Source organism: Tyto alba, unplaced genomic scaffold (assembly GCF_018691265.1).
Source record: "Tyto alba isolate M040663 unplaced genomic scaffold, T.alba_DEE_v4.0 Super-Scaffold_22, whole genome shotgun sequence".
Classification (NCBI taxonomy): Eukaryota; Metazoa; Chordata; class Aves; order Strigiformes; family Tytonidae; genus Tyto; species Tyto alba.
Window position 1 is genome coordinate 32,433,499 of NW_024881296.1, and position 25,534 is coordinate 32,459,032.

At 37.2% G+C, this 25,534-nt stretch overlaps 1 protein-coding gene across 1 annotated transcript; it reads left to right on the plus strand.

Annotated features, from left to right (window-relative positions):
- The first annotated feature begins 439 nt into the window (after positions 1–439).
- LOC104366886 (vesicular inhibitory amino acid transporter-like) lies at positions 440–25,534 on the plus strand. Its single transcript, XM_032992770.2, has 2 exons — positions 440–676; positions 24,383–25,534. The coding sequence occupies exons 1-2, from the start codon at positions 440–442 to the stop codon at positions 25,532–25,534; spliced, it is 1,389 nt and encodes a 462-aa protein (XP_032848661.2).

Below are 25,534 nucleotides of genomic sequence, written 5' to 3' on the forward strand. Positions count from 1 at the left end.
TTTATTTGTATTAGAAACATGCATAATTTCCAGGAAGAGATTCTTGCAGCTACCTGTAGATGCTTCATGAATGACTGATCTCCAGAGATACCATAGGTAAAAGAAAAAAGGATTTGAATTGTAAATTGCAGCTTGCAGACTACTAAACCTTGATGCAGACTATTCTGGACAGTATGCTGAAGACACTGGAGATATTTCTTTTGCTAGCATTTGAAACAGACACAAGTAAATGAACTAAGGACAACAAACTTCATTAACCATAGCTAAAATATCAAGGCTTACCTAAGAGAGAATTAAGAATGTACAATTGCTAAAAAATAACAAAGATATGTAAGAAAACATTTGACTTTAATACTCAGTGTTCAGGATGGCTCACCTGAAGCAGACTTTTTCATCTCTTCTCAACTGCTTTAGGGAAACACCATCTCTCTTTTTGGGAATGGTGCAATGGGACAGCTGCCTTGACACTGATGAAGAGCACATGAATTTTGCTAGAAGAGATGAACTGAACAGAGCTCACAGTGAGGAGAGAGAGGAACCAGACGGACCCCTGAACTTTGAGCTCGAAGTTTGCAACCAGGATCCAGAATACAAGTCCCCAGCTCCCCTGCCACATGCCCAGATCAAACAGATCACCAGCTGGGAAGCAGGATGGAACGTAACAAATGCCATTCAGGTAACCTTTTACTTCCCCACTTATTACAATCATCATTTGAAAAACCTGTTCATCACTTAGCCTGTTTTATTTTACTTAACCATACCATCATTTGGCAATATTCTAAAAGGTTTCTATGAATTTATTACTAACATATTTCAACCTTTCTGCATAAGATTAGCAGTCTGAAGAAATAAAGTTCCAAAGTGAAAAAAGATAGATATGTTAGCTAAAGTTTAAAACATATTTAAACTAGGTGAAAATGAAAAGGTGGTGATTACACCTGTTTTGGAAGTGAAGACATTATCTTTAATAAGTATATTTGAATTCAGTGACAGAGATGTTCAATAGAAATGTGAGGTAAACATCTAATAAAAAGAGGATAGTAAGAACCAGACTAACGTCACACATAAATTTATTGACTTGTAAGTTAGACTAGATATAAATTGGAGCATGAGGCACAAGAAGTGTAATAATACTTGTCAATGTTAAACAAAATAGTCAGGTTGAAAAGACTGAAAGCATTTTGTCCCAGCATTCTGTGTGGAATTTGAGTATCTTTCTGAACCCTTAAATTTAGCATTAAATGTTTCAGATTCTTGTTCTCACTTTTCATGATTCATTTCCTTACGTAATTCTATCATTACCACTAACTTTCTGTCTGACGTGGTAAGAGAAAAGCAGTATCCACAGACACATCTAGTCCCAGTAACTGTTAAACACTTCTTATGGCACTTTAGTTATAGAAAAATAATCCTTCCAGTTTCACACAAGTCTGTGATTATGCCAGTGAATATTTAGGTATCCAGTTCATCCTTCAGCTCTGCAAAGGACAAGAAAAAAGACATATTTCTAACCCCACTGTATTTTCAAACATGAGCACCACCACATGAGAGCCAATGCAATAACATCTAGGGCACAGTAGCATATCATACTCAGAAAGTGTTCAGCTGCGAATAAAAGCGTGAAGTCCTAAAATACCCCAACTACATTCTAGTAACACATTCTATCTTCAGTCTTCCTCAGCAGCATCTAGTCAGGACAGGAGTCTGGGAGGAGAGACCATTGTTATCTCTGTGAGTTTTGCCTTTGATTCCACTGAAGCCAAGATTTCATTCTGGAAGTCAACTTTGTCAATATTTGCTGTATGACCTTTTGGCAAGTCATGTTCTCTCTCACCCATTGTTTTGCTTTCTGAAAAAAAAAAAAAAAAGTAATAATGCCTCTGTAAATACATCAAAGTGTCTGAAAATTCCTGAATGTCGTTATGCACACAATTACTATTAATTATAGCTTCTAGTTAAAAAGTAGACCAATAGCACAGCATAAAATCACAATCAAACATACAGTTGCCTATTTAAGAACAGGACAAATTTAAGTTAAATGATCCAATCAGACAAGTAACTATGGTTTTAGTCAAAACTCTCAGTGTGCTGAGTGTTGCATACTGCTATTGGACCTCATTTGGTCAAATATTTTAGAAATCAGCATTAAAAGAGCAGTTGGCTACAGCTGTATTGAGCTTTCCTCCTAAAGCAGGCTGAGGATGGCAAAGCCTAGGAGCTGCAGTTTCGTTAAGAGTACAGCCAAAGTGTCCTGAAAACACATTGTGAAACTGCGTGCATATGTGAGGACATATGTGAATCTATGTACACGTGTGTATTTTTCCTATTTCTCAATACCTTGGCATTTGGTTTAGAAACACGGATAGAGAGCAGAGAAAGGGAAGGGGGAAGGCAAGAGAGGAGGAAAGAGGAGAGAATTTTGAACGGGCATCTGTTAGTAAAAAATAACAGTTTGAAGACATTTCTATTAATAACTTTGAAGAGAAAGTCAGAGTTGTGAACAGAATGATTAAAACAATCCAAACATTCTTGTCTGGTGAAGACAATCTATGCTAAAATGACAGTTGTTTTTGCCCTACCCAGAGGAAAGGGCAGAAGTGTTTTGCATGGCAATTAGAGGTAAATATTTCAGCAGAATTTGGAAATGTTCTAAACAGTTATTCCAGTGAATACACTTAGTCTAAAAGTGAAATTATTTTACAATCCAGATTTATTATAGGAACGATTAATTCTTTGGTCTCTGAAATTAAATACAAGGGGCTTCTTACAGTGTTTTAAATGCAAATATTTTCAAACAAATACATAGATATTTTTATTTTGTTTTTAACTTCAGCTGAAAAAAATGTGCATTTTTGGTGATGATACTGTATGTGTAAATGATTGCTTCAGACATTTGAAGTTTCCAGGGAAACATACTTCATATTCCGACACTGCACAGGCAAGTGAAAACCTGTAGCCAGTTAATCTAGGTAAGGACAGAATCCATAAAGCTGAGTTAATTCAAAGGGGAAAATGAACGACATCATCTGGCAGAGTGATGCAAGTTGCATTTGTTTGCATATTGCAGTAGAAGGCCAAAAAATTTCATACTGACTTGTATGGTAGTTCTGGATAGATAAGAAAAGCAACAGTCACAAGGAAGAAAGTAGTTAAATTCTAATGGTACAGCATTTCACAGCAGAACCAAAGGACAATAAAGTCTATTTATTTGCCAGACACACGTAGGAGGATTGTGGCAAACAGGATGAAGAATGTTTGTCCAAGAAAGAAAAAGACAAAGTAAAAGAAAAAGGCATTCAGTCTATAGTATCACAAAGGGGTACAAGACAACAAAGAATGGAGAACAACCAAGAGAGAGAAAGAGAAGAAGTGAAATGACAGCGAGTGAAATAATGTTCATCTCAGCATAGCTGTAATTTACACCATTGTGAGTCTATCTTCACTTAGGTCCCAGAGGCACAAACAAGTTTAACAGTGCAAAAAAGTCAGCCACTTTACTGGGAAGCTCCAAAGTGCTTTCAGTACTGTGATGCTTGTACAGTCTTTAAAATACAGTATAATATAAACCCACAATTCTTCCCTGGACATTTGGCAAAACATGATGTATCAAAGCATGTGCCATATGATTCAATGCATCTGATACCTAATGTAGCCATCTTTTGTCTCCTGTCTTTTGCAGAGATTAGGTTGTACAAAGATTAGAAATACATACAGCAGAGGCAATTTTTTTGTTCCATGATCAGAATAACACAATATGGTACTTGTGTAAGAATAACAATAATGAAATTAATATTATTAATAATTATTTTAAATTGTGTCAATATTAATAATTATTATAGTAGTGATCATAAATATTCTCATATTTATATTCTGTATATTGTACATTAGTTTAGAAAAGACTCAACACTTAAATAATCACCATTTTTAAAAATTAAAGTGTATATCTGTATATCCATTAGGGTGTGCCATTGTAGATACATTTCCATATTGCATTCCAATCTAGCTCATTTTTGTTCATGTAACTCTAAAAGATTTTCTTGAGAATATCTCATAGTTAATATTTATTTTACTCTGTTTCCTCTGAGTTACCTGCCTTCGTCTCCCCAACACAGACTAAATCTTTAGAGTACTTACTGACTACCAACAACTCCCAAAGACTTAAGTGGAAAACACAGTGACACTGAGAAACAGAAATAACAGACATACTCCTAAAGATATAAAACCAAACATCTTTTTAAGGGGTCTACACACCCCCTCCATTAAGATTTACTGACACTGTATTTAAGCGTTTTCTAAATATAAATATGTACATGCTTGTGTGCTTAGAAAGCTAAATGTTTTTGCCAGCAGGTCATTAGATGCACCACAATACAAATCTTCTCATCCGCAATCTTAAATAATTTAGTGACACTTAGCTAAATAACCACTTAGATCTTAACTGCAGTACTTGATCTTAAGTATTTACTTTCCAAACTTGAGAACAAGGGTCAATCCTTTCTGGTGCCCAGAGCAGTAACTTCCTTGAATTATACATTGAAGCTGAAGTAATGCTCTGAACTAAATTATAGAAGTCTGAGGGAAATAAACTTCTGCATTTCATATCAAGAAATGGTACTGAGAATTAAAGGGAGATATCCAATGCCAATATCTAACCTAGAACCAGTAAGGAATTCAAATTTCCAAATGGAGCTAGTCAAAAAATGACAACACAGTGTAAATTTCCAAAACTGTAAAACTAATCTGGTGCACATAAAAATGCCAGTCAATATTATTTTAGCTAAAATGCACCTGCAGTACTGGCCAAATTTAATTTTCATAGGTTTGCAACCACAAACCCATATAGCCACAACTGAAGACCCCAAAAAAGCCTAGAGCCTGGTGAGAGCCACCTAAACTCAGATCTATTTTTCCTATGATAGAATGTTACCATTATGCAATGCAATTGATAAAAGATGTATTTTAGGGAAGAAGACTCTGTGACTAATGTTTGTGCCCTCATTTTCTCTTTGGATTTTCTCCTGAGGGAAAACAAGATTCTGGACATATGTCAGTACTTCATATAACCTTTTATTTCAGCTCATAACCTGCAATAGATTTCTTTAGTTTTGTGCACATATTCATACAGTACAGAGAAGGCTGCATAAAGGATATATATTCTCTCTATTCCCAACTGTACTTTTTATCACAAAAGCTTTTTATCAAAAATGTGTTTTCCTGCAACAATGAAATTATATCTACTTCACAGAAATCTCTTAATTTGACATGTAAGCACTGTGCAGTGGACTGATTTTGAGTTAACTAACAGCCATTCCCATAAATCTCATTAGAGGATGCACTATATCAGTCTACTTTTCCCTTGGTCAGCTGCAAACACTAAAAATGTTATGAAGCCAGAACTCCTAAACATAGAGAGGTGGCTCATCTAAAATTGTTTCCTGTTCCGGGAAGAAATATTTGGATTGTTCTCGTGGGATTTAAGTTGCTGTTTTGTAGGTTTTGCATTTTATGTTGTTTGTCACATCATCTGGGCAGTGAACAGATGGAGAGAGCACTGAATGGATTTACATCAGCATATTCTACTGTAACTACTATGGAAATGTTAGGAGTGGCAAATCAGTTTTCCATAACTCCTCTGTGTCAAATTTGCCAGCATGTAGGAGCTGTGATATAACGTAACTACTCCACAAATTATTCCCTGGACATAGAAACAGTTGTAACATATGGACAAATGGTTCAGAAAGCACCATACTAGCTCTTGAAGCATCCCAGAAACAAGTACATGGGTTACACAAGTAACAGATCAAAGTGCTGTAATTCTTGCAGCCTTCTAGATGTTAAAATGGCACATTAAAAATTTTTAGAAGTTAAAGCAGTCCTTAGATTATGCTTGCCCACACCATGGGCCCAAAATTGCATTTCCTAACAGGTAAGTCATAAGAGAGTTACAGGTGTGTCTCTGTCTCCTTCATAAATGACTCTAATAGCCTCAATGGTTTGGCTATAACTGATATACAGTGGACTATATTTTATGATGGTGATATGTTTTAAGCTAATTGACATATGAGATAATTATCTCATTGAAACAAGAGGGACACTCAACATATATTACTTGAGTATAATGTGTGTAGTATAATACTCAACCCAGTCATGGAATTTAACATGCAACCTCAGCCTTAAATCTGAATATGTTGATTGTACTGGGTGTAAGATAGATATATTTTTATAATATTTATTCTTAACCATTGCCTTTATTTTATATCCTTAACTGATTTTTACCTGAGCTTTACTGACATAGCTGTCTAATATTACATCCTTTTGAGAACAGTAGCCAGAAGGACTCCTGTGCTTCTGTGATTAAAGAAATCTAAATAATTCTGTTCAGAACCTCACATTATAACCCTACATTTCAAGAAAGTATTTATTTAACACTTGATTTTTAGCAATGTCATCTATAATTTCCAACAACTTTAGCTGAAACTCTTCTTGTCTAGTACTTTTGAAATCTGTATATTTCATCATCTAAATTTCAAAGCCACTATGCTATCTTGCAGGTTATTCTTAGAAACAGTAGCTGAGTCACTGCAATGCATAGGATACTTATCCTGAGGTTGATGTCCAGTTTGACACAGTCTGGTCAGGGAAGTCTTGAAGAATTTCCAATTGCCTGTTTCTTGTAAGCAGAGAGTTCTTGTTGATTGTTCACTTGTCATATAAGTTTGAAAATTTTTCATCTGGAAAATCAACTACTATTAATATTTTAGAAGTTATCGTATAGGTGAGAGTCTATAGCCCTCCTACAGTACAGTACAGAAGTAGATGGTAGTTGAAATTTGGTGCATGTAAAAGGACAAATGAACTAGGAGATAAGCATACAGTAATATGACAGGTTAGACTTGGCTAACAGCCACGCTCCCACCCCCCCGCCGGGCAAGGGTGGAGAGCAAATAAAACAGGGACAAGAAAGTGCATGGGTCTAGACAAGGACAGGGAGCCTACCAAACACAGTTTTGAGCAAAACAGACACAGCTTGCGGAAAATTAACTTCATTGCTGGACAGCAAGAGGGAGCCCCGCGTAGGTCTGGTGGAGTCAGAGCAAGGAATAGGCACCAAGGTCCTGGTGTGGGGTTCAGTGGAGGATCTAGGAGAGGCTGACTCCACTCTTCTCCTTATGGCTGTGCTTTCTAGCCAGTAGTAACGTGAACATCTGTGTTAATTGGAATTTGTGCGTTGGTTTCTCATGCTGCCAAATTCAGATTGACAACAGACACCCTTAGCAGGAACATCAGTATTTCTGCTATTTTATATCTCAGTCAACTTAAGTACAGTTACATGAATGAAGTGGAAGCACATCTCCACCCAAGAGCTTTAAACCCTGCCATTCTTCAAAGGCCAACTACTATCAACAGTGTTCTTAGAGCTTAATAGCTGAGTGACAGAGGTGTGATTTACATGCACATTTACATATACTCGCAAAAAGGGTGTGTCAGTTTGTGTTTCTCCCATGGCGTATATAAAAAAAATGATACACTTCAGAAACCTGAACATTATGCCTCCTTCTCCCAGACCTCTTTTTATTTCATTTCTTCATTAGGAAACCTTCAAGTAACCCAGGAGATGGCCTACTCTGGGAGTGTTAATGCCAAAAAAAAGCTTTTGCATAGGTAGGTAGATAACTACAAGCACACACATGCTACACCACTACATTTGTATTTTTCATTGCAAGGATTTTTCATAATGAAAAATGTTATGTGAATTATTAAATAAAACAAATGCTGGTGATGTCTCCTCAATGTCTGCCTCCTGCCTTTCTCCCAGAGGTTGTCACCTGCAACAGAGTCAGGCTCTCAGGGTTGCTGGAGACACTGCTGATAGACACCACATCCTTCACCACTTGTGCAAGTGTGTGACGACAGCAGAGTGTGTTTTCCTGGGCCAGTCCAAGTTCACATCTTATTTAGATCTCTCTGCTAACCAATAAAATATTGGTCTGTCTGTTCAGCAGTTAGTATAAGCAGCTAAACATAGCTCCTCGTCTTCCATCTAGAGTCTCCCTGCACCAACCTTCTTCCTTCATCACCTGTCAATGTCCTTGTTCTCGCTGCCATCCACACCTATTATCTGTCATCAGCTTTCAGTCAGGCCTCTTTCTAAATCCTCACACTCAGACTATGTCCAGCTTCTGCTTATTTTTACTGTAAAACCTCACTAATACATAGTCTGATTTGCCAATCCACAAGGCTAAAACTTATCTGAGCACTAGTTACTCCCCATCCGGGTCACAGTAGCACACTCTTCCCTGAGCTTGCCAAGCTTGCCCCATGCACACCCACCTGGAAAGATGATGCAGTTCCATACCCCATGTGTCCACTAGCTCTTGCAAGCGCCAATTCAACCATCAGATCAAATGTAAGGTACTCATCTTTTCTTTAACAATCTACCATTTATCTTTCTGCATCTATTGACTCAGATCTTCTTCAGTTCTTCCAGTTACAATTACCATTGTCAGTTTGTTAAATATTTAAACAAGCATTCCTATGAATTTATATGAAGATATTTACTTGCACTCCTTTGATCCTCTTAGAAATGTCATTTTGCTGAAAATTTCACAGTTATAAGGCATATTGAAACCACCATTTACTCTCTTGACTCACAGTTTCTGGTATTGACTCATGGTTTTCTTGACTCTTGTCTGCCTGTATTTGTTTCCTGTTATCTTACTCATAGATTTTAAATTCTTTAGAGAAGACACCATCTTTTTGTACTTTGTTTGTACAATGCCCTGCACAATGGGTTTCCAATCAAGGACTTCCAGGTGTTCCAATAATGAAAACAATTTGAGAGTAAGTCTCAAAATGTTTTATATTTTTACAGAAACTCTTTACAAAATAATGATTGTTTAAACGTGGCTTGAGATAAATCATCTTGACATTTGATTCAATTTACTCTCTTTTTTTCTATGCAGAATGGATTCTCCTTGCTATTGAGACCCATTGTAGGGGCTGAGCCCAAGATAAATCAGCAGACGAATGCGATAAGAGTACCTTTAGAATACTCAGCCATTAAAATGGGTATTCCATCTTAATAATCCAGATGGTCAAGAAAGCGGATGACAGAACCATGATATCAAAGATAAATGGATAGTAGCATTATTAAAATCATACCCTTTGAAACAGTAAATGTTACCAAACAGGATCAATCAACAGTCAGCTGCTTGAAATCAATCATCACTTTATTCTATGGGAGAACCCAGTGCACCACGACTTGTTGCAGAATAAGGATCTCTGGCTCCCTCAGGTGAAGGGAATGGCTGATGTACTTTCCCACTACACTAAAATCAAATTAATCTACCATGTCTTGTTTTGGTCTCATCATTCCCTGAGAGCATTTTTAACAAGCTGAATGAAAACAGATGGTATAATTTCTCCCTATTTAATTCATGGCAGGTCACATGGTATTTAAAACCACTACTATTAGGCAACTTTTCATTTCTTTATCTGTTATATCTGCTTACTTTATTGTTGTGATATTATGTTTGACAGTTACCTTTCAAAACAAAACCCAAATTACGTATTATAATTATTTACTACACTTCTGTGGCTGAGATCATTTATCCACTTGTGCCTCTATAGCTCATGCCACGGAGCAGCTATCACTGGTGGAAAATATTCTTCTTAAAAATGTTCTTTCTGTCCCTATTCTTAAACTTAAGAGGTGTGTAACTTCAGCAAATTTACTTTAATAAACTGTATTTAGACATATAAGTCCTCCCTAGATAACATTCCTCCCAAGACAGCAAGAACATAGTGATAGGCAGCAGAAAGTAAAATATTTTGTCAGATTGCATTCCTTTCCTGTTTTTTATAAACTTCCTTCACTTCCATTAACAAATTTTCAGAAGGGAGCTCATTTTTTCATAAAAATAAAGAGTGAGCCTTAGTGTTCATTAAGGAATAAAGGTTGACAAGCTCAACATCTGCAGGTGTGTATGAGAATTTAATTCTGAAAGTAATCTGTAATATTATAATGTTCTGATAGAATCAGAAATTGTAATGTTTCTGTAGCAGACTTTCCAAATGGTGAATCTTCTTCTACACTATTCATAGATGGTTAATCTACAGTTTACTTCAATGTGTGTAATTCCTGACAGCAGGAGATTCGCTGAAATGGCACAAACTCTGTCTGAATGAGCAAATGGAGCTATTTGAGAAAATAAAAAGCCCTAAACGCTGATTACAATCAGTACTGAAGATGATATATTGTAACCTAGTTTTAGCACAGTAAGCTGTATAAAACGTTTTGCCCCTAAAGCTAAATAAAAGAAATTTACTTCTATTTGCATCTATTCTCCCTCTTCTCCCCACACACACCATGTTTCTTGGAAGCCAATGTTTCTCTGTATTCTTGGCCAGTGGCACTAGTTTTGCCATATGTACAATACTGTGTTCACTAAATAGCTAACAAAAAAAAAATCAAATTTAATATTTACTTCTGAAAAATGTAAACATATGAGGCACAGTGAGGAAACATTCACTTCAACTCATACACACATACGCTGCTATCAATTTCAATTTCTCTCAGTCCATTTCTTAAATTGACACAAGTAACAGCACCACCCAATTACATTCTGTAGGTCCCTAGAGCAAGCATTTTTGGTTGTTTTATGTTATCACTAGCATACCAATAGCTACAGCTTTTGCCTTTACTGTACATGGGTCTTTCCATTCATGATAGGTTTTTTTACTGCTCAGTTTTCCTCTCTGGAAACATGTTTGATTCAGGCTAGTTCCTCACTGATAAGCAAAGGACTTTTTTCAGTTTTTAAAACTCATTCTAGTTTGATTATTTCAAACTAAATCTGGTTAGTTCAGAAGTTATGAATCGTTCTACGGAAGCCTGAAGAAATGTAAATATAGGTATAAGAATTATAAAATGTAAGATATATTTTTTATATAAGAAAGATATTTTTATTTATAAGAAGTTATTTTTTCTTTTATAATGACTGTTAATGCTTTCATTTTACTGTTTGTATCATATTTAGAAGTTGGCACCGAGGTCTATTCTGTCTCACTACATTTTGAAGCTGTTCTCTTGTCTCGTTGTCTGCATGATTTCTGCAACTCCAAATGACATCTCTGCAGCCACCTTCCCATAAGGGACTTAAAAATCTTCTAAGCTTTAATTGGGATCTGGAGTTTCAAATGAGTTCTCCACTCCTGCTCTCATTGCTTTTGCTTGCCTACCGACTTTTTTCACTTTTGCTGGGAAGTCAGCTGCTCTCAGATCTCTTCCTTTTGTACTTTTTATTGTTGTCATCTCAAGTTAAAAATAAAATACCTGCACAAAACCATAGGTTTCCCTCTGCTTCTCAGGTGGGATTTCAGAGACTCTTTACCATCTCCTAAGTTGTGAGGAGCTGTCATTCTACCACTGAAAGTTTCCTTTCCTAATCAGAAAGGATAATCAACTGCATGAAGCATACTTTCCCTCTAGCCCTCTACTTATTCCTGCCTTATGCGTATAGTTAGATATTTCTCATATCCAGTCATTTCTCCTCACAGCCTCTTGCCTGTTATGTTCTCCTACCCCTCGTTTCTACCCCATATGGTTCACAGCCTTATATTCTAGTGTTCTCCAGTTTACCTAATGACAACTTTTTCTCCCTGTTCCTGCCTCCCCTGGTGCAGTCATCTTCCCAAGTTATCCAGATTCCTGCTCTTTGTTTGCTCTTCCAGGGCACCTCACAGTCTCATGGCCTTCATAAACAAACTCATCTGACTCTACAGGCAACACAGAGAGAAAGGCATCTCTCATGGAGATTCACAAATCCTAAAATAAGTGCCCTACACTGTTGGGATGAATAGTCCTCTGGTGATACTTATTTCTCTCCATACTCTCCAGACTTAGAAGATCAGCTTTACTTTTTGCTGTATGTAGATATGTGAAGTTAGGAATCACATTGTTAATAAGTGTGCATCAAAGCAAGGTACATTTGTCATGTATGTTTTTTCTGCTACTGTGTGTACTCATTCATTAAATGTCTTTTTTAGACAGAAGAAGTTGATAAGATTAATCCAGTTCATAGATGCTAAGAAGTGATCATTTTGTTGGGCATCAAAGAGAGTAAAAAAAGTAGTCACTTAAGTAATTTTAGTAATAGTCACTGAGTTTTTGCCTAAAATCCATTAATTTCACCTCATAAATAAATTGGGATTTTGCATAAAAATTTGCATGTGAGAAATTAAAGTTTTTTAGGAGAAAGAAACAGAAATGAAATCCAGTCTTAAAATAAATTTCTCAAATATGAAATCACTACAGCTCTCAACACTAAAGTATGAACAAAAAGGAGATCCAATAAAGCTGAGTAGTTTTCCCTGCACTGTGAGAATGGCTCAATTTAAGGAAAATGAATTAAACTATCTTTTAAAATATACCAAATTTTACAGCAATTCCTTAACTAACTTCATTTTAGTAATGAAAGAATTGTTTTTATCTCTATCCATACAGACAGTACTTGTATCTAAAAGTTAAGAATAAACCTAAGGTCTTTGTCAAAGGTCAAGAATAATTAAGGTCCCCAGTTTGTTCATCCAGAGATCCTCAGCTGTTGTTTTCAGACAGCATCCAAGTCTTTTCAGTATGGCTACAGACCAAGAAAATACATTTTTTTAAAAAGAGGAAAAAAAAAGAACAAAATAACCCACAGAAAAAGAATATGACTTACTTTGTAACTCCAGTACTTCTGTTCATGGGCTAGTAGAGGTCAAGAACCACTATGTCACAGTCTGTACAGATGAGAAATACATCCTCAGGTAACAATGCTAAGTGTTTTACGTCTAGAGACCTTAAACAGACATCTTCAGCATGCATTTTATATGCCATATGCCTGGTGTCACAATACATAACTATATTTAATTTTTTTTTTTTTTTTTTTTTTTAAAGAGAGCTTAAATAACTTCGCTTTTATACTGAGTACTCAGGACATGTCAGAAAACTCAATCACATTTTTTTCCTGATCTTTAGTTTTTATCTTTATTATTAAATATACAAATTTGAGAATATTTGTCTAATCTACTTGAAATTAAAGGAATTATTCTACTTCATTAAATGTTCAGAATTATGTGATCTTTTATGTCATTATAGGAGAGAGACACCTCCATTACAGGAACACATTAGCAACCTCAACTTTATCTGTATCTGTGCATGATGAAATATCAGCAATAAAATCAGTTGTTGCTTTTTTTTACCTGTCATGGTTTTTGCTCAGAGGGCAACTGAGCACCACACAGCTGCTCGCTCCCCCTTGCCCCCCCAGCACTGAGAAGGAGAAAATAAATCAGGCTGGGGATTCAAGATAGGACAGGGAGGGATAAAACACCCATTATGGTCACAGGAAAAAGGCATAATTGTTAGAGGAAGAAAAAAACCCCATAGACTTATTACAGACACGAATAACAACACTTAAGAGAGTAGGACACTTAGAAGCATTGCCACGTCTTGAGAACACCTTCCCCCCACCCCTCCCTTCTTCCTGGGCTCAGCTCTACTCCCGATATCTCTACCTCCTCCCCCAGTGGCGCAGGGGCAGGGAATGGGGGGTGCAGTCAGTGCTGCCGCTGCTTCCATCTTCAGTGCGGGGAGCTTATGGAACTTCTTCCCCCTGCTCCATCGTGGTCCCCCTCTCACAGGAGACAGTCCCCCACAAACTTTCTCCATCGTGAGTCCCTCCCACAGGCTGCAGCATTTCCCTCGCTGCTCCAGCGTGGGACACCAACTTTCTCCAACTGGAGTCCCCCTCATGGGCTTCAGTCCTTCCCGAGCTGCTCCGGCGTGGGACACCCCCGCATGCTGCAATCCTCCCAGCGCTGAACTACAGCAGTGGGGGCTGCTTCTTTCCATAGGATCCCAGACTCCTTCAGGCACAGTCACCTTAAATTTCCATGCAAGGATCCTCATGGGCCATAAATCAGTGTCTGCTTGTGGCAGGGGGGGCCGCCCTGCCGTCTCCCCACAGGATACAGGGGGGGGCCTCTGCTCTGGCACACCTGCCCCCTCCTTTCTTCCTCCATTCTTCCACTGACCTTGGTGTTTACGCAGCTGCCGCAACTCCTCCTCACAAGTCCGACTCTTCCTCCCAGGTCCCTTCTTAAATACGTTATCGCAGAAGTGCAGCTGGTTGGTTCAGCCTTGGTGCAGAGGTGGGGCCAACTTGGAGCCAGGGGAGCTTCAAGAATCTTTTCACAGGAGGCCACCACCACTGTAGTCCCCTCCCCTGCTACCAAAAAACCCCACCACTCACTCAAACCCAGGACATTATCTTAAAGGTAGAAGCCTCCAGGGATGTCACTGAAGTTTAACTGAGGTTAAGGGAGAAAAAGCAGTAGAGATTTGTTGTCTATACCCAGCCTAATTGTAAGACAGCATCTTTTTTTTTCACATATTCCAGAAGAATATACTATGATACTCCATATCAGTTTACTGATTCCTAGAGACCAAAAGTAGTAGTATACTACTATTTATGTCTTTCACCCAGACTATTAACTGTATTCTCTCCAGGCAGTGTTCTAAGACAAATTTCCCCTTTATACACTGAGCTCTGGGAGTCATTATAGCTTGAGTAAGAGTCCACCTAAAACTGGTGGTTGGGTCTGTGCTGAGGAAAGAACAGGATAATATTAGCCGGGGGAGGATTCAGTTATCTTTTATTCTGCATTCAGTCATGGCAAATCCTATGCCAGTTTTCAGAAAATATAACCCAGGCTACAGAAGATATAACCTGTCTTCCTTTTCACCTCTCAGAGGTGCATAAGGTTTGTTCCAGTGCAAAGTTCTTTGTAGTATGGGTTTGGTTTTTTCCATTTCCTCTTCAGCCTGACCTGTTAATAGGAACGAGAACTGTGGATTGTCCCATACAGGCAGCATTCAAGAAAAACTCCTAACAAGCCAAATGCTTTCTCCCAGCCCAAGTTTGAACTTTCTCTGCACTTTAACTCTTCCTTTTGTTATGTCAGTGCACACTCAAACAAAGTTATGTGTCTCCCCACTGCTTTGCTTTGCTTCTAGTCTCCCAGAGTTCCCTCTTTGCCTCCCCTCAAGCTCTTTTGACCACATTTTCATGGAAACTCACTCGCATGTTGCTGTACCGATATTTTGAGTACTTGCCTGCCTTCAGGTGCAAACCTGAGAATCCATGATGACATATAAAGTGAAAAATAGGTAAGCAGCCAGTGAGTCCATGTTGCTCACCACTACTAACTTTCAAAATAATGTTTGTTTTAGTTTTGACTGCCTTACTTTTTTTCATCTATTTTTCCTCTGCAGTACATAACACATAATAAGAGCCCTCATTCTTTTACCATAGCCTGCTTTCTCCTCTGGGACCAAGCAAAATAATATGTTTTCTTAAAAGGTAATTTTCTTAGGAGATTTACTTTGTGTGATTGAGTGCATTCTTGCAGACAGCTCTGAATTTATGCAAACTAACATTTTCCACCAAACCATGCAGAATTAAGCATCAAGCATATTATTTCAGTTTTAGAACAAATATTTAAAGCAATAGCAAAGCCAATGGATCAGCTGTCATGCTTAATAGCAGCAATTGCTTTTTTTGTTGAGACATTTTATTTCTTCTGTTCCCTTTCCTAATCTTTAGGAGATTCTTAAGACTAATCAGGCCACTAAAAGGCAAACAAAATCAGTGGCTTCTGTCAGTCAAATGGACACATACATTTTGCAGTGCAGACCATGAAACTTCCTTACTTGCTTATCTTATCACAGCATCTCCTGAGCAGTCTATCTGCCTTATCATCTGCTTATGGCACCTGAAGGATTGACAGAACAACATTTCTAAAATTTCTCTCAGTATAAGATGATTGTAGCCATTAATCACAGAATAAATACCTTAGCCACTTTCCTCCCTGCAGCTAAAACAGACTGGCATTGGCAGAGAGAAAGAATAGGAAAAATCAGGAAAACCAAGATTGCTGGGGTTTAATTCAGCCATCCCTGAAGTTAAAGGAAGATTTTTCGCTGACATTAAAGGAGATGTATCTGCTGCTAAGGTCATACAGGCCATGGACAATATTTGAAGTTTTCCACAGAACAGCTTGTAGTATTTTTGAATTCGAACTCAGCTGAGCTGTGAACAAACTGTGAAGCAAGTAGGAAAGCAGATGAATTCTTTTCCTGGTGTGTGCAGAGCAGTGCCAGGAGTCTGGGTAGCCAGCTAGGGAATGAGAATTTCTTACTGCTGAGAAGAAATAGGATGTAACTTATATTGCAAATACATAGCGGGATGATTTATGCAACTGGAATTTTAAAATAATCAGATAAATCATGTTTACAAAAAAAGAGTAGGTAAAAGAAGTGAGGGTGGCACTCTATGTTAGAGAGATGATTATCTGTGTTAGAGCTATTGTCTGGAAAGAAAAATTGTATTGTTCTTGGTGACTTCAGTTTTAAAGACCTGTGCTGGAGGTTGTATGTAGTCTGTAGTAGAACATCATTAAAGTTTCTAAAAATGATAGATGATAATTACCTAACACAAAAGGTATTGAACCTAACATAAGGTAATTTTATTTTGAGCCTCATTACATTGAATAAAGATGAACAGATCAATGGATCTAATTACATTCACTATGGGAAAACAGAGGACAGTAATAAAAAACTTGGTACTTCAAAAAAGTGAATTTTACAAACCTGGAGAAAATTATGAGAGATAATTGATTAGGAAGAATAAATACAGACAGCCAATTGTGAAAGCAATTTCAAAGTTGTTTAACAAGAATTTATGAGATGTCCAGAAGCCACATCTCATAATTAAGAAATAGTACGCCTATGTGTTAAAATCCTTCCTACTTCAGGTGTGAAGTGAATGTATCAATTAAAATTAAAAAAAAAGAAATTACAAAAGGGAGAAAGGAAGGGTTAGAATAATCACTGTAAATTATAAATTATGAAGTGTAGCAAAGAGATATAAGAACGCAAAGGCACTAGTACAAAATGCATCTCCCAGAGTTTAGGACAGTAAAAATGCAATTTTTAGCAATTAGGAAAAAAAAGAAGACAAGGTTTATTGTAAACATTTTAAACAGAAATACTATAGTGGTATAAATTAAGTATGAATGGAAGTGTGTGTCTATTTATGTAACTCTGTATGCTTGTCTAAAAGCACCAGGAGAAACAGCAGAACAAAGTTAAAAGGGAAGGTGTGTGTTAGCTGCTACAGAGCACAATATATGTGATTTCATTCAAACTGAGAGGTAGAAAAACTGACCTATAGATAAGTGTTAAGAGAATGAAGTAGAGGACAGTATCTATAAAACATGCAGATAAGGAAAGCAACAGTACTGTGAAATTCAGGAATTCTGCCTAATATTTATGAGGGATGAGAGGAAATAATGAACCAAAAGATCCAAAACTGCATCCATTCCAGAAGAGTATAGAAGGTAAATACAAAATCTGTTTGTCATCACTAGTCAAGATGAACACCAGAGACATAATGAGCACTTGACTGCCAGCATCCTTTGTCCTCATTGGTGCTCATAAGTGATCCTGGCCAAGCCACCAGGACACACACACCTGTTGAGTATGTGGATGTGAGAGTGGGAAAAATCAACTTAGAGATTTCCTAATGTAAAGTCCCCTTCCTCTTCTCTGAGATCTCTCACTGAATTTTGCTACACTGATTTCATACATTAGCAATAGAGGGAGGTTCTAAAATTTTTTTTAACTCTGAAAAAAGATGCAACTGTTCATGAGTAGTCTCTGTAGAGAATCTGGAGGATGTGCCAGTAGCACAGGAGAACAGTGGGCCATTTTGTAATTTTTCTGGACAGGTATCATTGTGTTCTGCAAAAGACATTTAAAAGTTAACTCTCGGAGTTTCTTAGCTGTGTGTCTACACTCTGTTGTGTGCATATTCTCTTGCTCAGCAAGAGAAACAGGCATTTCTGACAGGAAATTTGTCTCAGCTCTGCTAACGACCTATCTTAAGGTAGGTGCGAGTTATAAATTGAGATGTCTGTTTTTTCCAAGCTTAGACTTGGACAATTATCTATTAGACAACTACAGTCATTATTAAAAATGGATGTTAAAATGTATCATCTCATTAACATTTTGAAAGCAGAATGCCCAGCAAGTTCACACTTGGGACACTTAATGAAAGCTATATTTGACCTGATAATACTATTATTTAATTGCCATTATGTGTGAAATTTTCAGAAGAATTTGGATATCATTCCAGTATTTAAAAAGTCAGTTAAATCCTGACTAGTGAAATCTGGTAACAATTCTGAGAAAAATAATGTAATTGTTAATACAGGCTTTAATTGATACAGAATAAAAAGTTAGGAATATAATTAGTGTCAATCATTATAGTTGTGGAAAAAGAGTCTTTACAGTCCTTATTAAACATACTTAATATAATTCTTTGATGATATTGTAAAATAGGCAGTAAAAGATAAATAATATATTTAGACTTTTAAAAGGAATTTTGACACATTAATATACAACATTCTGATTTAAAAATTAGTACAACAAGAGAATACATATTAAATGGATTAACAACTGCCTAAGTGACAGATCCCAGAAAAGTAATTGTTGATGTGGATCTATTGTCAAATGAATTAATTTCTAGTAGAGTTAGGAGGTTATCTAATAGAATAATTGAGATCTGGTCCAGTAATATTCAATGTAGTCAACAGTGATCTGGAAGAAGATACAAAATCACTGTTGATCACGGTGATGGCTGAAAAAGAAAAAGACCATGGAGGTCAACAAGCAAGTAGCTCTGTTATCATGGCATGAGATTAAGAGATTAGCTATATTTTTTATTTTAATGCTATTGAAGTTCATATAAATACCACAGCAACACAGGCTTGCATTGGTGCAGGAAAACGATTGATTTTAAATGACAACAAATGCTGAACAACATAATTAAATACTTTGTGGAAGTGCACTGAAAAGCAGGGGTTTTGGATTTAGCTCCCTACTCTTTCAAGATGATCCATGAAGGAGGCTTTCCTTTATAGTTTCTATGCCTAACACTTGTTCATGCTTAAATGAATTGTTCCAGTGGAGTAACTACAGATGGTGAGAAAGGCAATCAGAGCTAATTCAGCAGTTTGGTATATTAGCATGTATTCTGCATATAGGAGATCTGTACTAACTGAATAATTTTCAGTTAAATTCTACTTAATTTTTTAATTTATTTTTCCATCTGATTAAGTCTTACGGTAAAATATTTTTCTGTCTCTTTTTTTTTAGCATTGCTTTTCCTCCATTTTATTTCATTGCCTTTTAGCATTTCTCAACTCTGACCATGATTTGATCTTCTTTACTTTTTAATTATCTTTCAATCTGCTTTGTTTTTCAAGCAATGTTCAAACGTATTTCAGGTTAAAACAGCCTATGAAATCAAGCATTTTACCTGGGACTAAAAAGTCTTAAAATTTAAGATTAAGGAATTTTATATGTTCTCAGAGTACTTGTCTGTGCTCATTTATGCATTTTTCTAAACACATTTTATTCCTTGGGGAGGTGCTTGACCTGAGGTGAAGTAGTGTCAAACAGTGGTATGATAGCAGAAGGCCCACTTTTTGTATTCTATGCTAATCCAAATATTTTTAAACAAACAGCCAGCCTTGCTGGCATGAGAAACACTCCCATGTAGTTCAAATATTGCAGTCACACCATCGACAAATGCAAAAATGTTTTAGTGTGCAGATGTAGTTTGGAAATCCTGATCTGCTGCATTTGTATTGTAGGTGGATTGGTAATTTCTGGTGGTAGCTGTCATAGCTGGTTGCTTCCACTTCGAGATATTCTGACAAGGCTTATCAATAGCTTCTGGCTGAGACTGACCTTTCTTTACACGCCCTTTCCGTTCTTGTCCTTGCCATTTCTTTGAAGGCTGATCACCAGTTCAGCCCTTGGTCCTTTCTTCCTTCTAGGCCCAGCTGCCTATGGTTAGGTCTAATTTGGATGTTTGACAAGGACCTCCACCCAGGCACCTGTATTCACTCATTGACAATGTACAATCTGCTTCCATCCTCAGTCTAGGATGAAAATACCCAAGTCTTGCAAACATCTTGGGAGACAAAAAAAGGTGCAGCCTGCTGGGCAAGCTTGGAGTCCCTACCTATACAAAGTGGATGGAGTGATGACAAATAACACAACCACTTAAGCTGAGCCATGATAGGAAACTGTTTAAAAAACTCCATCTCCCAACTGTGTGAGTGCTTTTTCCCTGTGTTATTCTATTTTGTAAACAGACCACTTTAAAACAGCATATATAGAGATAACATATTTGCACTAGAACAGTTGGAAATAAAACCAGAAGGAATGCTTCCCAGACAGAACGTTAATACTAAGAGATGGAAGGCAATTTAAGAAACAGCTCCTTTTGCTGCTCACTTTTAACTGGTGCCTCACAGCTAAGGCTGCCTGTGCCATAATTTGGACACAGGATCAGAAGACTCAATAAGAGCAAGTGCTGGGGCTAGGCTGGACCAAATGAACATTGACAAATGGTGTAGGAATTACCTGTGTCCCTGTTCCACTAGCAAAGAATCAGTGAAATGTTGATGTGCTCTGTCTACATTCTCCGTACACTCACTCCTCGTGAGAGGGGCACAAAAGCCACCTTCAACAACATCCATGAAAGGATTTCTTTATGGAGGAGGAATTTTCCACAGATACGCTGAGCAGCTTTAAACAAGAGAACACAGCTCGATGCCTGTACTGTTATATTATGCTGACAGCAAAATAAGTGCTTAACAAAGATACCTTCCTTTGAAACTAGGTGATGTTCAGGAAATGGTCCTAACAGAAAGTATTGCTTTTGGAAAGGTAAGAACAGAAGATCAAATCCAAAAAGGGTTTTGAAGTCTGACAAAGGGTCTTTCGTTCTTTGAGTTCTCATGGCCATCACTAAGGTTTTTGGTTATTTTGTAGAAATTTGACAATGTGCTGAGACATTAAACTTTTTTTTTTTTTTTCATGGAAAAATAATTTCTGGCAAGGCACGAAAAGCACTGTTATTTTGCCACATACATACTTACTATATTGACATATTCAGAGTTCTACCATTTCTCTCCACTAACCATTCTCTGTATCCAAAAAGCTGCAAAACCAGTTTATGTCTACAGTGTTTGCTTTCTGTTATCAACTGAAAGCTGAAGTTTACAAACTCTGGGAAAAAGATGTCAAATACATCAGCTGAAAGAAAAACTTAAGAGTTTCTGTACAAAGGTTTGGTTTAGAAATTCTAAGCTCTAAACTTTGAAATTAGCAATCACTGATACATAATTTTAAGAAAGAATATATACAGTGCAAAAAATGAGTTTGTTTAGTAAAGGCTGAATTCAGAAGATGGAAAAAATATCAACCCAAAAAACCCCACCTCTATCATCCTGTGGTCTGTGTTAGGTACCAGATAAAATTATTTGACATAAACAACAGCAAGGAGATGTTAGAGGTTAGAATTCTGTTATACTCTGATTAAACTAACAATAAAGCATGGAAAAACAGATACCTGTGAGGAGGACTGTAAATGGCTGTCTAATGTGATAATGTCTCTGAATGACTTATGCTTTGGTGTAGGTTAAGGCTAGTCATATAAACGTTAATAGACTAAATTCAGCAGGGGAGAAGCCATTGTGTGGGTAAGCCCTGTGCTGACACTTACCTGTGGTTTAATTATACAGTGACCCTTTGTATCAGCAGATAGCATCTGAACTCCCAAATGCAGGTTAAGGGGCAAAATAATAATGCTGTGAGTATGGAACAAATGAGATAAGCTTGCTACAAGCCACAAGGAACTGAGAAAACATCATTGTTCTTATGTTAATATGGAAGATGACTCTGTGTCTTTTATCTTCCCATTTTTTTCATAGCTGTGGTTTATTTGTGATGCTTTTAAACTCAGTATGTTACATAAATGCTCTCCAAGGATTGTTTTCATAGGAAAGAAATCACATTTTGTTCTTTAGGCAACTACCTAACTTACCAGTCAGTGAAATCCACAATGAAAAATGGTGTGATATCAAAATCTACTGTTATACGTGTGCTACCTGCAATCTGTATACAGATAGATAACAAGTCTTTTTTAAAAACTAGACTGTTAGATGGCAGAATTTTGAACAATTCTGTGAGGTTCGTGTACAAAAGAAATGTTAATTACACTGCAAGCTAATTGGGTCACGAGACCTGTATTAGAATGGAGCTGTATCATCAGAATAGGGAGATTTGGGTGATTGAAGTAGCACAAGCTATGTAGCTGGACATCTCATCTCCTAAATGAAATGACACCTGTGACATATACAAAGCTATTGATGTAAATGAAGTCATTGAAAATGACCAGAACAGGTAACTAGTCAATAATTTTATTATTATATCAGTAATAATAACTAAGGTACTTCTGTTTCAGTACATAAAGGCATAGACCTTTTTATCAAAATGTACTAGGGCATGTATTTAATATGACTCTTCCAGCTCTAATTCAGCTGAAAGGTGATGATATCTGAATCTAGAGTGAAGCCTCGTGAAACAGGTAATGCTGTTCATTCATATGATGGGCATTCCATTTTTCTCATTGATTTAGAGAAAAAATACTGCTCTAATTCAAGCACTTCTAATCTTTCTTTTCTGGTTGATGCTCATCCCACAGCCTGCCTAAAGAAGACTGCTATTTTGTGGCTGGAAGAAAAGGAGAATTTTTTTTATACATTGATGATTATTTAGTGTTTGAAAAATCGCTTCTCTTCAGAGCCCTCCTTATAGATCAGGGAGTACGTGCATCACTTAGAAGTGGGGTGCTAAGTATAAACCCCACAAAGATGAGACAATCACCCGCCTTCCTGATGAGCTCTGGCAGAGCCTGGCTCCTAGACTGCCTTCACAGAATCTGACTGCTGGGTATAAAACCTGAGGGCGTTGATAGAAAATACCAAAGGCAGAAGCATGCCTGAAACACTTGTCCCCCACACGGCCTCATGTCCACAGTTGTGGATGGAAAATTATGAAATTAAGATTTAGAACACTGAACTCACCTCTTCTGCTTTGGCTCCTGAAGGCAGTCAGTGACACTACCCACTCAGGAAGCAAGAGAAGAGTGGGTCGCCCACCCTTTTTGCGAGGAGGCCTGTTTCTGTTTGGGGTTCATGGGTTTTGCAGAGGAGATGGGGTTGCTCAGGATTGGTCAGAGAAAGAGTTTGGATGGGTTTGATCTAAACCAAGTCCTTCTGTCAGACCGGAATAGCAAACATGAGGACAAATGCTCATATTACTTCATGTAATTGGTGCTGTAAGAAATACTGAAGTAAAAATTTCTGTAGAACTAGTTAACTGTATTTTGTTTTTTCCCTACCTTTCTTCAGTCATCAAGAACGAAAATGCTTGACCAATGTGAGTAATGTGCATTGTTTAATTTCAGCTTTGTAGCATAAAAAGAGAAATGTCACAGAAGCATCTTTCCTAAATGGAATCTTTTTTATGAATAACTATTTTTCAAGGGTCTTGCTGGTTTTGTGCTGATGGAAAATAAACCACATATAAGAGTCATTTGCTCTTAAATATAGCAAAAAAAAAGAGAGGGAAAATGACAAAAAAATACGCAGTGTTCTGTGATACTAACACGTCACTTTTTTTTTTTTTTACTGATAAAACAAATATAATTCTGTTCCTTTCATAAACTTTTTATAGGAAAGTATGTCTATATGTTTTACATGTACTTTTAAGCACCTAAATAAGTTTTATAGTCTAGAATCTCAGCTTTGAGAAGAATCACTTTAGCAGTGGACTTAACAAGAGCAAGGGCTGCATGAGGCATACAAAAGCCTCAGAACAAACACAAGCAAAGTCTGAAGTCACTCTGATGCCATATTCTTTCTAGAGCTCTGTTAACAATTTTTAGACTGAAGAGAATTGTCATGACTGAATCTATCTACAGTGCTATTTTTAGTTTGAATGAAACTGGTACAGATGATGCTACAGTTGCTTAATTTTACTGATATTGAACCTGTTTCATTAATATGCATGTTGACTGAATAACTGCCTATGAACCTGCTAAAATGTGCTTCTAATCACATCAGCATTAAATATTAACGAGGAACCTGACTCTATCATCCAGTCACATTCTTTTTTTCCTAGCTTATCATTACATGTGTTTCAATAGGAGCAGTTCTTTTTGGTGATAATTTCATTTATCATAAATAAACACATTTCTCATGATTGTTACTTACTTACCTGAATGTAGCAGTACTTCCACCACTCAGTTAGGTGAAAGCAATGTTCAGTGGAGGGCAGGTTTGGGAGTGTGACTTGTAGTAAACATTTTGCCTGGGGGATTTTGTGCTATCTTTTCTTTCTCTTTTTCCTCTTCAGGGAATATTTGTCCTAGGATTGCCATATGCTCTTCTCCAGAGTGGATACAGTGGCCTGTTTCTTATTATCTTGGCTGCAGCATTATGCTGTTACACGGGCAAAATTCTGATCGCTTGCCTGTATGAAGAAAATGAAGATGGGCAGCTCATAAGAGTGAGGGACACCTATGAAGATATTGCGAATGCCTGCTGCAAAAAGCTAGCTCCCAGACTAGGCGGCATAGTTGTCAATGTGACTCAAGTGATGGAACTGATCATGACGTGTATTTTGTATCTGGTGGTTAGTGGGAACTTGCTGTCACATAGTTTTCCATATGTACTCGTGACTGAGAAAACTTGGTCTGTAATTGCCTTTGTTACGCTGTTGCCTTGTGTATTTATCAAGACTCTCAAAATTGTTTCCAGACTCAGTCAGCTTTGCTCCTTGGTCCATTTCATTATCATCCTTGTAGTGATGACTTACTGTCTCACACAAATACATCAGTGGTCCTGGGCAAAATTCAGACTCTCTACTGAGTTTGAGGATTTCTTGGTGTCTGTAGGGGTGATCATTTTCAGTTACACTTCACAAATATTTCTTCCCACACTTGAAGGTAACATGAAAAACCCAGGGGAATTTAGATGTATGCTGAATTGGACTCACTTTTTTGCTTGTGTCTTGAAAACAACCTTTGCACTGACTGCATTCTTGACCTGGGGTGAAGAGACAAAGGAAGTTATTACTGACAACTTGCCATCATTTCTTCAAATTCTAGTGAATTTGTGTCTCTTAACCAAGGCTCTTCTTTCTTACCCTTTGCCCTTTTTTGCAGCCACAGAAATTGTGTATACTTGTATTTCTAGAGGCAACCATACCAATTACAGATCTCCACTATTTGCTCTGTGTGTAAGAGGCTTATTTCTCCTGTTAACTCTGCTGATGGCCATGTTCATACCGCATTTTGCCCTGTTGATGGGTTTAACAGGCAGTGTAACAGGTGCTGCTATGACTTTTCTTCTTCCTTCTCTCTTCCATTTAAAACTTAAATGGAAAAAACTATCGTTCTTAGAGAAATGTGCAGATATCTCTGGTTTTATTTTGGGTTTCCTTTGTAGCCTTGCAGGCATAGTTTGCTCAATAAAAGGGCTGCTTGAAGTGTTTGGAGGAGTGTAA

What these genes read in the sequence shown, in the direction of transcription:
- LOC104366886 (XM_032992770.2), top strand. Translation starts at nt 440, where the DNA reads ATGGTGCAATGGGACAGCTGCCTTGACACTGATGAAGAGCACATGAAT. An exon ending in ACGTAACAAATGCCATTCAG is followed by an intron (nt 677 to 24,382) that starts GTAACCTTTTAC and finishes TTTCCTCTTCAG; the next exon opens with GGAATATTTGTCCTAGGATT.